The sequence below is a fragment of the Chrysoperla carnea genome, chromosome X, assembly GCF_905475395.1.
Source record: "Chrysoperla carnea chromosome X, inChrCarn1.1, whole genome shotgun sequence".
NCBI classification, from domain to species: Eukaryota; Metazoa; Arthropoda; class Insecta; order Neuroptera; family Chrysopidae; genus Chrysoperla; species Chrysoperla carnea.
The window spans coordinates 16,738,388-16,753,056 of record NC_058342.1 but is presented as its reverse complement, the minus strand read 5'-3'; the positions used below and the strand labels follow the sequence as shown (position 1 = coordinate 16,753,056).

The window sequence follows — 14,669 nt, the reverse complement described above, 5'->3', positions numbered from 1 at the left end:
TATAACATATAAATCGAGATATATTTACTAGTCAACTGGAAAAAATTTTTGTACATATTTTTAATTTAACAAAACAAAACAAAAATGCCTCTCAAATATGATGCGAAAGCAGGTGATTTAATATTTTTAGGAGAAAAAGTTTGGCCAAAAATTTTTGTGAAATTAATCGTATGAACGAGTCATAGTATATTTATATATAAATAGAAAAAAAATCAAAATGGAAAAATTCTTGGAAAAATAATGCCAATAAAAAGTAGTGTGCACACGTCTTGGTACACTCTGTCAGTTTTTTAGACCACACACATTGAACTGTTTTTAGCTTAGGCTAGTCTAAAATTCTATACACTTGGTTGCACATTAAAAAATTGTAATTCGTGGTACCTACATAAAAATCGATTTGATTTCTTCTAAAAAAATGCAGTTTCCTTTGGTATCGATGGTGTAAAAACTCAGTCAAAAATTCGTTTTCAACAATTTAAGAGATTTTTCCTGTGTGCGGCACGGTGTAAAAACATGTTTTTATTTTTTTTATTTTAATAGTGTTTGTTATCAAAGCTTAGCTACCATCTACATTAACTGAACAGAGAATTCTAAAGGGCCTGAAATTTAAATAGCAGGTTGAAAGGTGAAATATGCTATTCCAATGCGCCCGTGTTTCATTGTAAATGAATCACTGATCTCTCTGTCCAGTTAGAATAAAGGTCAGTGGTTTTACTTCGATGAGACTAGTCGAAAGCACTGATTACATTTTCAAATTGGCAAAAAGGGCGTCTCTTAGAATTCTATAATTCTCAATCCGGCTAGAAGATCAAAGAACGAAGTTCTTATTTGGATATTGTGTATCCAATTTCATTTTAGATGACGTTTCTGGCTACGCTGCTGCATTAGAATCATTGTACCACTAAAATATTTAGTAAATTTATAGAATAATTTTTGGAATGAAAATAAATCATATATCATTTTCTTAAATGGTTGCGATTTTATTAAAAAAAAAAAGTATTGGTATAATTTTTAAAAGAATTTTTCATAAATATTAGGGAAAAATTTATTGGTTTTTTGAAAAAAAAAAGAAAAGAAAATTGTATACGACGTATTTTTTTGGATCAAATTATCATAAGCAACAAAAAAACATTTTCTTTTTTCAAGGCACACGTGAGGTTCGCACGATTAATTCATTATACAGCAGCGGTTAATTTTTTTTTTTGAAAGTGTATCATTTAAAATGAGTCGTGAAATATTCCTATATATTATGAGAACTTTGGATTGATAGACAGTCGAGAAATGTTACTAGAAGTTTCACAAAATCTCCCTTCTCCGAAGAAAAATGAAAGTGCGATTATCAAAAGAAAAGCTGGAATAACAAATAGGCGTTTTGGGGCGTCTCAACTTGATGTACTTTCATTTTTCCTCATAGAAGGGTAATTTTAATGAAAAGATCACGAGATTCTACTGTCCATAATATTGTAAAACTTTTTGATAAGAGGGGAAACGGCGATTGAAGCCCAGATTTTCTTTTTACATGCCGCCATGATTCATTTTTAAATTGTTTTAAATTAAATTATTTGAGCACTTTTAGAGAAAAAAGACCCTACGTTTTTACAACTACATTTAGTGATGAATACAGTGAAACCTTATTTGCGCAGTCAATAAAATAATAAAACAAGTAAAAAAATAAAAAAAATAAAAAAACATAACAATTAAGAAGTTAAATATTATTTTAAAAAAACTATGAGCAGTAGAGCTCCATCACTAAGATCATATTTCCCCCTCATTTAGATGCTTTTATTAAAATGTAATTTTTGTTTTTTCATAATTTTAAACAAATAAATATTAACATAAAAAAGCGGGAAAGGAGGCACTACCAAAAAGAACACTTCCTTAACATTAACTCAATTCTAAGACAAATTTTTTAATCTTCCTCAATTTGTTGAGGTTGTCGAGATGGTGTTGGCAATTTGACACAAAAAGGCACTTCCTTGTCTCTTATTTAACCTAAAGAAATATTTTCAACCCTTTAACTAAGTTACTAAAATCTGTGCCGGACCCGCATAACCTTAAATACGTCAAAAAATGTGGTTTTTCCCACTGGAATCAGCTTCAAAAGGCTGAAATCAATATCCACTTTAATAACATCGTCCTGTCATTTGATGATAGATGCGATATGAATATCAACTCATTTAAGCGAGTTTCTAACATACCTCCCTCCGCCCTGAGCATAAATCTATATTTTCGGGTGGGAAATATGATTAATACAAAATAAACCAATAAAATTTTTAATTTTTTAGTTTGTAAATTTAATGTTATTCGTATAAAAAAAAACAAATGGAAAAACTTTTGATGATTGTAAAAGATTATTGTTTCTTTTTTTTTCTTCTTTTTTTTTTTAATTTTTGTTTATTATGATTATGATTATGATTATTATTATTATAAAAAAAGAGCGAAAATAATGTATGAATGTACAAAATTTGAATGGTGCTTCTCAATCTAATCAAATGATCAACATTATTAATTATTATTATTAATTATTATATTATTATTATTATTATTATTATTAATTACTATTGTATATGAATTTCAAATAAAATTGATTGTGTTTATAAGCTTCTGGCATCATGCATTCATTATTTTTAAAATTACCATTTCAAAATTATCTTTTTCAGAACGTACTCATCTTAGAGGTCTATCATGGAGGTAATATAAAGAAGTTTAGTACTAAGGTGGCGCACCCGATATCGTTTTAGTCAACTGTGGAGGATAGAGATAAGGAGAACTATCTTAAATAGGGGTTAAAGTAAAAAAGTTTTCAAAATAACAGTAAAGTAACAGTTCTAAAATTGACCAGAATGGCGCTTGTGTAATAAAAGGTGTTTGAGGTGAGCTTCTCTTTCATTGTCTATCAACTTGTTTAGATCTTACTCTTTTACTTTGAGCACTTCTTTTAAAAATTACACTTTTGATACAGTAGCGCCATCCTTATTTGCTACTTTTCAATGGTCACTTTTTATATACAAAGATAGTTCACCTTACCTTTATCCTCCATATAGTCAACGTTATTGCATTTCCTTTTCTAATAATACTTCCAAGGGTTTTATATATGTGAGTAAGATCGTTCGCCCCCATTTTGAAGCTAATGTCAAAAGGTATGTTTTTAAATAAGTAATTCATTAATTTATATCATCGATGCACGAAAATTGACGCATTTTTATGGAATATAATTGATATTCTTTTCAAATTTTACTTATCTTTAGTTAAAAGTAGTATTTGAGAACATTCCGTCTATTTGACAATAGCATTAAAATGGCGAACAATCTTACCTATATAAATATATAAAGCTCTAGTCCATCATAAAGCAGAGCTCGATGTGTGTCGTCAAATTAACGACAAAGTATGCGTAATATAATGTGGAAGAAGGCAGAATAATATCTTTCGATTATGGAAGATAGAAATAAGGAAAACCATGTTAAATAGGAGTCAAAATAAAAAAGTGTACAGCTTGAAACAGAAAATAGCAGTTCTAAAATTGACCAGAATGGCGCTTGTATAACAAAAGGTGTTTGATGATTTCTCTATCCTCCTCTAACGACTTGTTTTGTTCTTTATCTAACTCTTATTACTTTCTTTTAAAACAACAACACTTTTAATGGCAACCGCAATTCTTAGGGGTGCATTACTAACCTTTTTCCAATTTAGATACTCTATTGGTGGTCATTTGCAAAAACTCTCAAATAACATAAAGAAAAACTTTTACCCTCTTAAATTAAGCATTTCTACTCATCATTAGCTAAGAAATTTTACTAGGGGACGTATTGGTTACCTTTCCTCTCCCCTAAGATCATAATTTTATAAATTCTACAAAATCTTTTTACAAAAAATATTCTCATTTTATATTTTTGTCCTACCTTTAAATAAAAGAGGAACTGGTTTTGCTTTAATTTAAAAATAAAAATTCACATTATATAATAATTAAAAAATTTATTTCGAACATATGTTTTTGTTACATAATCAAAAGTTTGTATGTCTATCACAGAGTACAATGTATACAAAAATTGTAAAAAAAAAACACTTAGGACAATGATTTTGTATGTTTGTGTAAAATAATGGATATGACTGTCAAAAAAAAAAAAAAACGAAATTCACAAAAACAAAAATAAATAAAAGGTAAGCAAGGATAAAGATTGTCCCCTTATTAAAATAAAACACAACAGAAAACACACAGAGAAAACTCGATTATGAGAATTGGCTATTTTGAAAAAATTTTCTAATATTTTTTTAAGGCATAATTGTGGTTTTCATTTTTCATAATATTTTCTTAAATAATTGTTTTGTCCGTCGGATGATTTGAAGCTGTCTCAAGAAGAATCAGAATTTCAAATGGCGAAAGAAAACTTACTTTTTTGTTAAGAATTTTTCATTAAAATGATCATTCTACTATTACGTCGCATTTTGATAAATACAAGTAAAGCCTAAAGTTTACACTGATGTAATACATGTAGATAGACACCTCTTCTTCATTTTTCGAATTCGAGCAACTGCCTTTGGTCATATTACTATTCAATATAGCTTAAAATGATCACTGAATTATTGCGAAAATCCACCGATATAATAATAAAATTCTTAGAGTAGATACGCGTCGAAGAAATCTTGTCGATCAAATGACTACTTAGAATATGATATAGGACCCCCTCATTCTATCGATTAAAGTCATTTTAGATGAGCTGAGTTCCATTTCTTGTAGATCAAACATCTTAAATAACAATTCAGGTCTGCCTTTTGCTTTTAAAACCATTTTTATCAAAATCGAAAACACAATTGATATAGGTGAAAATTGCCAAAGAAAAGCTTTGTTTTGTTGACCGTGATAATCCCGAAATATTTCTTTTCTTCTTGCAAATTTCCCAAGATGAAGTATTGATTAATCTCTTCTTAAAATTTTGAAATCAGATCAAGATATACTACGAAATATTCTTAGCGAAAAAATATCGTTTTTTTTTTTCGCTACTAAAATCTCAATTCTGACTGAGACACCCCTGTATTTAAATTAACTTAAAATTAAACTTTTTTTTCATCGAATTCATCTAATTTTTTGTATTCGTAATTATGTAAAATAGGTAAGCATGCTTTTTTGTTTTCAAATTTCATTTACAGTGTTTCATATGATACTTGATGAAATGGTCTCAATCGGTGATTGCGATTTTAATACGAAGCAAAAATTAAAAAAAAGTTGAGAAACACTGTAAAAGATTTTTTTTTAAACTTAAATTTATTTAAGATTTTTTTAATTAACCATTTTTTAATTAAATATGTTGTAAAATAATTGTAAACTTGTTAAATTTTGTATTGGCACTAAAGTCGAAAAAAAAAATTATTTATTCTTCTCCTTCTTCGCCTGTGCCTCCAGCTCCTTCTTCTTTTGTTTTTCTCGCATCATTTCGGCATCTCTGTAACAAATATAGGACATAAGTACAAATAACAGTGCCCCGAAGGGTAAAGTTTAAGGGTATTTCTAGGATTTCCAGGACTGGAAATACTGTTTTTTAAAGACATTTTGTTAATTAAAAATAATAATTTAGTAATTTATTTTAAATTTACGCTTAGAAAGAAAAAAATTTATTCCGTTTATAAAGCTCGGTGCACCTTCGAGGGTGCATTTCCACGTTTTCGATGTTTGCAAGGACCGTTAGACACCTTCCACGGTTTCTTTGCATGGCCTATATGCGTCCTCAGAAAACAAACAATGTTCGAAATTTAATCTAAGTCGAGATTGGGGCAAAGGTTAGGTTAGGTTAGAGTGGCTGTCCTAGGGTGAGTCATACCTAGACCATAGTTGTGATACCGAAAAGTGGGTTGATCTCTCCCCGGCTACTATTCCATGAACCATTTGGAGCTGTTTAAGAACAGCTGGAGTGCTTTGACGTCAACAGACTTTCGATCGGAGAAGTTATCACAGAAAGGCTGCGTTAAATGAGCCCAGCTCTTCACGACAAGAGCTGGACAGTGGCAGAGAAGATTGGACATCGTTTCACCCTCTTTTATGGCAGCTACTGTAATAATCATGAGGCACTGGTAAGCCCAGTCGTTCAGAGTGTCTGCCGCCTATCCAGTGTCCTGTAATAGCTGCAGGACACTTTGTTTTTTGTTCTTTGTAACGAGATAAGATCTTCGGAACGCCTACGATTGTATTCAGACCATGTCTACCTTGCAATATCACAAGTGATTCTAGATGTGTACGGATTTCTATTGGAATGAGAAAGTTTCTCCGAGTTATCGTCCTTTCCAATTTCATTAAGACAGCTTCGGTGGTTTTGCTGAAAAACAGTACTGATTTTCGGAGGAACAAAATACATAATACATTCCGCAAAAATAAAAATACGACACTTTTTGTTCCATTAAAAACACACTATATTTACAAACATGTAACTTTATCATTAGGTCTTTTCGAGGTTTACCAAAACTCATTTTAAGGGTAAAGAAATGAACTCGATCAAGATAAAATAAACATAACGGAATGAGTCGATTTTCGTTAATAGGCGTTGAGTTATCACTAGTTGTAGTGATTTTTTGTAACCAGTTTACAATCTGTCGGAAATTACAATATTACGTTAACATATATACGATTTAACTGAAATTGTACGATTGCGGCTTGCAAATATGCATATCTCGAGAAAGAAAAATCAATACAGCTTTGAAATACACATCAAATTGGAAGGGAAAGGTAGTATTCTCAAAGAGCAAAACCGTTTTTACAAATAGTCTTGAATTTTCAAATAACAACATTTCGAATCTTAAGATGTAACCTAACGATGACGCTTGGACGCTGGCTTTGAGCATCAAATTAGGGTTGAAAAAAATAGAGTTATGACCAGCGTCAAATTGTAAAAATCAGACTTATTATACCTCTAATTTTCTACCGAGAGTTAATTATAAAAATATTTACGGTTTGAGAATAGTTTGCCCACTTTTTTCTGGCCAAGATTAAAATTCTCTAATGCATAACAGAATCTCATTATTTTTAGATCGCTAGAACTATCAAAATACATTTTTAAGTCTTAGAAAAGCCAAAAAATCTTAAGAATCCACAAAAGTCAAATAATTTTAGCCTTATTCAGGGGAAAATGGTAAAACATTTTTAAAAATCCTAAATATAATTTAGCTACACCAAAAAAAAAAAAAGTAATAAGTTCGAAACCTTTGACTTTGACAGCGTAGCTCTCAAACGGAATTTCATTTTCTTATTTAAAGAATGATTTAATCAAAACAATTCTTCGCCTTCTACCTTGCGTCTAATTTTATGTCAATTAGAAAAAAGTATACTGATTTTTTTAAATTTTCTTTAAGTTGATCTTGCTTTTAATGAAAAATGTAATGTCCTGTCAACGGAATCAAATCAACCTGATTACATTTATTATTGTTTTCCGAAAAATTGTCTACATTTTCTTCCATATAGGCTTCAGAAGAAAGGTAGCTATACAATCACACGCTGTTTAGATCAAGAAAATTTTAAATTTTTAATATTATAACCGGTAAAAAAAATACTGCTTTAAAAGATTACGCAGGCTAAACAAAATCGTAATTGGAATTCTAAACTTCTCTCCCGATATTTCCCGGAAGAATCTTTTTCAAAATTTTCACTTTTTCACATTTCAAAATTTAAATCTTTATTGAGAAGTGAGCATTCAGAAAATTTCAAATTGATTATTTCACTTGATTTGACAATACATTGAGATTCACAATCATTTATATTTTCAGGATAAAAAAATTATATTTAGGAATTATAATAAAAATTTTGAACTTAATTTTAAACAAAGAATGAAGTAAACGTACCTAAATTTACGTTGCTCCACCGTTAATCCATCCTTATCCTTTTTATTAGCCTTAGCCAATTCCTGTTGTTTCTTTTGGTTCTTGAGACGTGCTAAATCGCGTTGATTACCCCCTGAAAAATTCATATGTCATAAGAAAAGTATATTTTTAAGATAATTACTGCAAAGATAACAAAAATAAATTTAGGTTAACGCTTTTCTAGAATGTTCCATTGCAAAACGTTGCAAAAAATTTTTTTTAAATAGAAATTTTCTAAGAAAATTATCAATTAAAGTACTTACTTGTCATTTTTCTAAAATGTATGCCTCAATCTCCGACTATTAAGTACAAATTCTATAAATTTTCAAAAATTTATACTGAATAATCGTCACCACCTCTTTCTGGATAATATCTTACAACTTTTTATATACTAATCTGGCATTAGGTTTTATTCTGAATAATGTAAAATGACTCGCGGAGTATGCGTCAAAAATGTACGCATACCAGTGCACCTTAAACGGTTTCTACGTAGTAGCGTCCTCACTTTTTAAAAATAATTAGGAATAGCTTCGAATTTTATTTTATTTATTGAACATTTGAAAAATCGAATTTATTTGGTGATTGAACGAATAGATTCCGAAATACGACCACTTTAACTGCGAGAATCGAGCATTATGTCTGAAAACGTAATCGGATGAGTAATATATAAAAAAATATTCGCTCTTAAAAAACAATTTTTTGTCTGAAAAACCTATTATTATCATAAGTTTCATGGCAGTCGACAAACAAATGTTTTTAGAGAATTTTTGCAAGTTATACCTACCTCCTTCGCAATCGCCAAAATTTATTTGAGTGCTGCTATTGCCAGCAGCCACAGATATCCGTGTCTGTAATTTCACACACGGTGAACGCAAACCCAGGGTGAGACCATGCGAGAGAAAATTATGTATCCGAGACTCTAACTGTATATTCAATTATATAAAATTATAGGCCCGGATATATTATATAATAAGTATACAAATTATAGGCACGGATATCCGAGGCTGGTAGCAAATGTGGCAATAAACTCTCGAAATTTATTTATCACGGATTTTAATAAAAGTTTCTTTTCAAGGTAATTTTGACCTAAAAAATACGAAAATCGCATTCACTTAACAATTGAATGAATATTTTCTAAAATATGACTTTGACAATCGAATACAACGTCTAAAATCGTAATGGTGATATGTCTCAAAAGTTATTCATTCCATCTTGGAATAATCTAGTTTTTTGTGATTTTCAGGTCCAAATTACTTAACACGATAAATTTCATCAAAATTGGTATATACCATAATATTTCTTGAAATTAAAAAAAAAATACTTTCTTAAAACGACTGCATAATATATTTTTTTAAATACGACCAGATAAATTTTGAGTATTCGGCATACGAGTCTAACGACTGAAAACATAATCGTAAAGAAACTAGTTGGATTTTTAATTTAAAAAACTATACTTCAAGAATATTATTCTTATTATAACTCTGTATATTTTAAAGGCCAATGAGCCCATTTTAGATAGACGCTCCTCCAAATATTTAATCCTAAATCCACACCTGTTTAGGCCAATACGTTAATAACCCGCGAAAATTTAAAAAAAATCTTGATAAAATTTTTCAATAAAACTTTTCAAGAAAATCTTCTTTTTTTTTTATTGATCATAGTAAAATATTGTTTAGCTTGATTAGCAACAGTTTTAAGACCATGCGTCGTAAAACATAGTTACATAAAAAATTGTCAAACCTAACCTAAAAAATATGATAGTTTAATTTAAACAAAACTTATTTAATTTGTTTAAATTGAATTAACCAAGAATGTTTAGATTTATAAAATTAACGCAAATAAATGGTTTACAAAATTATGTAGGTAAGCGATTTGCTGGTCACTCAAAATGGGCAAATATCAAGCATATCAAAGGTTTAAAAGATGCTCAAAAAGCACAAAATTTCACACGAATGTCCCGGCTAATTAAAGTGGCAATACAAGAAGGTAAATCAACAAATCCAGATTCAAATACAAAATTAGCACAAGCTATCGAACAGGCGAAACGATTAAATATGCCTGTGGCATCTATACAAAATGTCTTAAAAACTAGTCAAATTAATAAGAATGAAGCAAAAAAACATTTATTAGAATTAAGGTAAGCAAAATTTCAATAATTTTGAAAAAATTGAGATATTCGCGGTTTATGCGGTACCATAATCAGATGATATACTCGTTTGGAAGTCATCGAAATGTAACTTCATTTACCACTATTCAAACTTTGGTATCTTGATTTTATTTTGATTTCGACGATTTCCGAATGTAGCGCCGTACATTTCAGATAATTCCAGAAATTTGGATCTTTAAAAAAATTTATTTTTAATTTGTGGGTGTAATTTTTAGAGGACCGGGTGGTTGTATAATATTAGTCGAATTATTTACGGATAATCTAACAAAATGTAAGCAAATGTTAGCGACATTTCTAAAAAAATTAAACACCAAATATGCAGATAGTGGAGCGAAACATATATTTGAATATAAGGTAAAATTTTAACATACCTGGAGTACATAGACAGTGGTTTATGAGCTTTTTACAATTGTGGAGTACCTAAGCACCTTTCACAAATCGATTCGAGATTAGTTGGATAATTTGCCGCTAATTAGTCGTGGAAATGTTGAATTTTTCGTTTTTTGTTGTTGTTTTTTGGATGTTTTGCTAACTCTTCTACGAACACCCTAGAGTCATTTTATGGAGGCGTGCTTTGCTGACTTGATATAAAGTCAGTAAAGCACCAAAAAAAAAATAAATGGATTTTGGAAGTAATTCCTTTACAACTAATTAGCGGCAAATTCTTATTCTATTCCCATTCTTCTACGAAAACCCAAAATTCATTCTATGGAGGCGTGGCAGGAGCTTAGCTAACTTGATGTGCATAAAAAATGACAATTTGGCTGATAGTTTTCGATTATCTTTGGATCGAATTTACTGTTTGCAATCACTTTTATCTCAATCGAATCCAAAATACATAAAATCATTTATTATTATTCATTTTACGATTGAACTAATACTTTCGAAAATGTCTTTTAATAAGATTTCAGAAGGTATTTTAATCGCGGAAATAAAACCGAAAAAACAGTGTGACTCCGCGACAATAGATTTTTATGGTAGACAATGGAACATATTTGTCTGAGTGTAGTCAATAAAATCTCATTCATTTGATCTTCGATTTACGCCCATAAAGTGGAAAAGAAGTACCCTTATTTTTATTTAACATTTAAAAAAAAAACTATTGTATTTGAAATTTTTTTATTAACGATTCTTCCCAGGTTTATGGGCGTTAGACAAACATTTTCCACCAGCTTCCATAAAACTCTACTGGCGCGGATTCAATTTCTGGGTCAAATGCCTTACTTCCTCGATTGTTTTCTAAACTACTTATAGCGTCTAATAAGTTCGATTTTCATTTTTTTTTGCCAGTTTACTGTATGTAATATATTTGAAATCATAAAACAGTCTGTTTTTAGAAGTTGTAATATTTTATACTTTATTTTTTAGGGTATTGTAGATTGCGAATTGCAATCAAGCCTAGAGAATAAATCAGACGAAGAAATCCATGGAACTTGTATAGAACATGCAATTATATCAGGGGCTGAAGATGTTGAGATTATCCAAATTGATGAGAAAACAAAACTTATACGATTTATTTGTGATCCAAATCAAATAAATGCAGTGGCGGGTTCATTAGAAAGTGATTTTGACTATGTATGTACATCAAAATCCGCAGAATATTTTGCAAAACAATTTGTACAAATTAATGACGAAGATTTATCGACGTACGAAAAATTATGTGAAAAATTAGAAAGTATTACGGAAGTTATTAATGTGTATGATAATGTCCAAACTGTTTAAATAGATTTTTTTCAATTGTTATAAATGTGTTTTATTACTATACATGGAAGTAAAAGATATATTTGCTGGGCAAAAAAAAAAAAAGAATTTTTTGTAGAGAATTCATAGAAAAAATATATTTGCATAGGAAGTTATTAGTTGGTAATATTGTAAAATGCCTTCACACACCTATCGAAATCGTGTTTTTGTAGATATATTAGTTCATTTTTTTTGTGCACAACGGGTATATATACTATATTTCATAAAAAAATGAAAATCTGCATGATCTCTACATGGTAACCAGATTTTAACACTTCACCTCTTTTTTTTTTTTTGAAATATACACTTGTTTTAAAACCATTGAACAAGTAATAAACTAATTAAATACGATAGATCTTAGCATTATGGAAAAATTGGGCATACAAAACACCAAAAATATTGTATTATGATTCGGTGATATAATTCGATAAATTTCACTATATCTCGACTTTCAGGCTTATCTCTCGACTTCCCGGAACTCCGATGTGGCAACTCTATGAATAATAACTATATGAAGTAATCGGAAACCCCCTTGACTTCTGCCTATCGTAATATATACGGCAGGAGCATACCATGCAAAGGAACTGCAAAATTTTATATGGAACCTTATATTAAATTGCTACTAGGCCTTTTTGTACGTCATAAGTGCAGGTGTAGAGTTTATTTTTTCGGACTGACAAGCAATAAGTTGGACATTCATGAAGCTATAACAAAATTCATCATCATCAAAGTTGAAAATGAGGTATAAACCTAAATCTAAAATTGCCTTGGTGCTCGCACTACCTAAAACTCATTTGAAACTTTTTTATCAAACGTGATGTCATTTCAATTTATAATGTGTTTTTTTTAAAGGGAGAAACGAAACTCAGAGCTGCCTGTTTTCCTCCAATTTGTATGAAATGTCGAAAGCTTTTAATAAAATTTATGACATGTTCCCAATTGTATTCAGTCAATTTTTTTGATCGAAGACTATGTTTCTGAAGTTTGAATGGAGATTTATACACAGATTATAATTTTTAACTTAAAATAAACTTATAATCTGTGATTTTATAGCGGAGAAGCAGAAATGTAGAGCGGTAAATCCTTAAAATATTATATACAGTAATCTCGATAATTGGGACTCGATAAGGTTAGGGTTATTCCGAAAACTGGGATTGTATGGAAAAATTCATAATTTTTAAATAAAATAGAACACTGAAGAAACGCCATTAGAAAACCTATGTATTTAAGCGAAACTGTGGATGTAAATATATAATACATATGACTTGTATACAGGGTATCTCTTTTAAGTTCGGTCGATAAAAATGTATTCAAACCTAAATGAGTTATATATTTGATGAGTTGATTAGGCGACGATATTCGATGAAAAAGTGAAAAATGTTGGATGTGCACAGGCACACATCTTACGGAGACAACGTAACCTAGCTTTTCAAGGCCACTCTAGTCCGTTACGGGTAACCCATAGATTATTACTTTGAAAGTTATATAAATGAACCAGATAGTGGCAGAAGAACGCCTTTACATTTAGCATGTTTTCAAATCTTATTTAAGTTCGGTCGATAAACTAACTGTATTAAAACCCAAATGAGTTATATATTCGATGAGTTGATGAGGCGACTATATTCGATGAAAAATGTTGGATGTGCATTGGCACACATCTTACGCAGGCAACGTAACCTAGCTTTTCAAGGCCACTCTAGTCCGTAACGGGTAACCCATAGATTATTACTTTGAAAGTTATATAAATGAACCAGATAGTGGCAGAAGAACGCCTTTACATTTAGCATGTTTTCAAATCTTATTTAAGTTCGGTCGATAAACTAACTGTATTAAAACCCAAATGAGTTATATATTCGATGAGTTGATGAGGCGACGATATTCGATGAAAAATGTTGGATGTGCATAGGCGCACATCTTACGCAGACAACGTGACCTAGCTTTTCAAGCTCACTCTACTCCATAACGAGTAACCCATAGATGAACTCTTTGAAAGTTATATAAATGAATCAGATAGTAGTGAAAGAATGCCTTTAAATTTAGCATGTTTTCAAATCTTTTTTAAGTTCGCTCGATAAACTAACTGTATTAAAACCCAAATGAGTTATATATTCGATGAGTTGATGAGGTGACAATATTCGATGAAAAATGTTGGGTGTGCATAGGCGCACACCATACGCAAACAACGTGACCTAGGTTTTCAAGCTCACTCTACTCCATAACGGGTAACCCATATATATAATTTTTTCAATACTTGATAATTTTTTTATGCTTTTAATTTATCATTGTAAGATAAATCATGTAGATTTATTCTTGTTTTCTGAAGTTTTCTTAAGAATCCATTTTCTGTAAAAAAATTAAATATTATTACTCAACCCCTTCCTTTTATCAAATTACATCATTTACACTTCATTTTAAAGCTTATCATGCTAGTTATTGGCCAAAACTAGACTTACTGTCTAAGAATTTACCGCTTAGGAAAAAAACAGAAATAATATAGAATTTTAACAAAGTGTTGACATCTGGCGTTAATTTCATAAATTATATTTTAATGCTTATATTTTAAACAAGTGTTACTATCTGGCGTCAATTACTTAAATTACATTTTAAACAAATGTCATCATCTGGTGTTAATTTCTTAAGTTACATTTTAAACAAGTGTCTTTCCATCTTTTGACAGGGTACTTATTATAGACCGTGTGCTTAACTGGGGGCCCGGATCACTTTGTTTAAATAATTTTGAAAACATAACCACTTTCATGATAACCAAACACAAACAACATTGACATTGAATGAATCACGTGACTTTTTCCACTTCCATTTGGGCCTATAATCTAACCCATAAAAACCAAATTTTTATTATACTTAATCCATTTCTAAATTCTCCCGTACTATAAATTTTTTTGAACGAAAGTTTGAATCTCTT

General features: G+C 30.1%; 2 protein-coding genes across 2 annotated transcripts; one reads left to right on the top strand and one right to left on the bottom strand.

The window, feature by feature from the left end:
* Positions 1-5,285: 5,285 nt before the first annotated feature.
* On the bottom strand, positions 5,286-8,245 carry LOC123302124 (putative SERF-like protein). The gene is made up of 3 exons (XM_044884916.1): positions 8,103-8,245; positions 7,822-7,933; positions 5,286-5,438 (listed from the first exon to the last, which is right to left on the bottom strand). Exons 1-3 carry the CDS (start codon positions 8,107-8,109, stop codon positions 5,363-5,365), a joined length of 195 nt encoding a protein of 64 aa, XP_044740851.1. The 5' UTR covers positions 8,110-8,245; the 3' UTR covers positions 5,286-5,362.
* Positions 8,246-9,525: 1,280 nt separating this feature from the next.
* On the top strand, positions 9,526-11,742 carry LOC123302123 (translational activator of cytochrome c oxidase 1). The gene is made up of 3 exons (XM_044884915.1): positions 9,526-9,976; positions 10,222-10,360; positions 11,375-11,742. The coding sequence occupies exons 1-3, from the start codon at positions 9,651-9,653 to the stop codon at positions 11,726-11,728; spliced, it is 819 nt and encodes a 272-aa protein (XP_044740850.1). The 5' UTR covers positions 9,526-9,650; the 3' UTR covers positions 11,729-11,742.
* Positions 11,743-14,669: the final 2,927 nt, after the last annotated feature.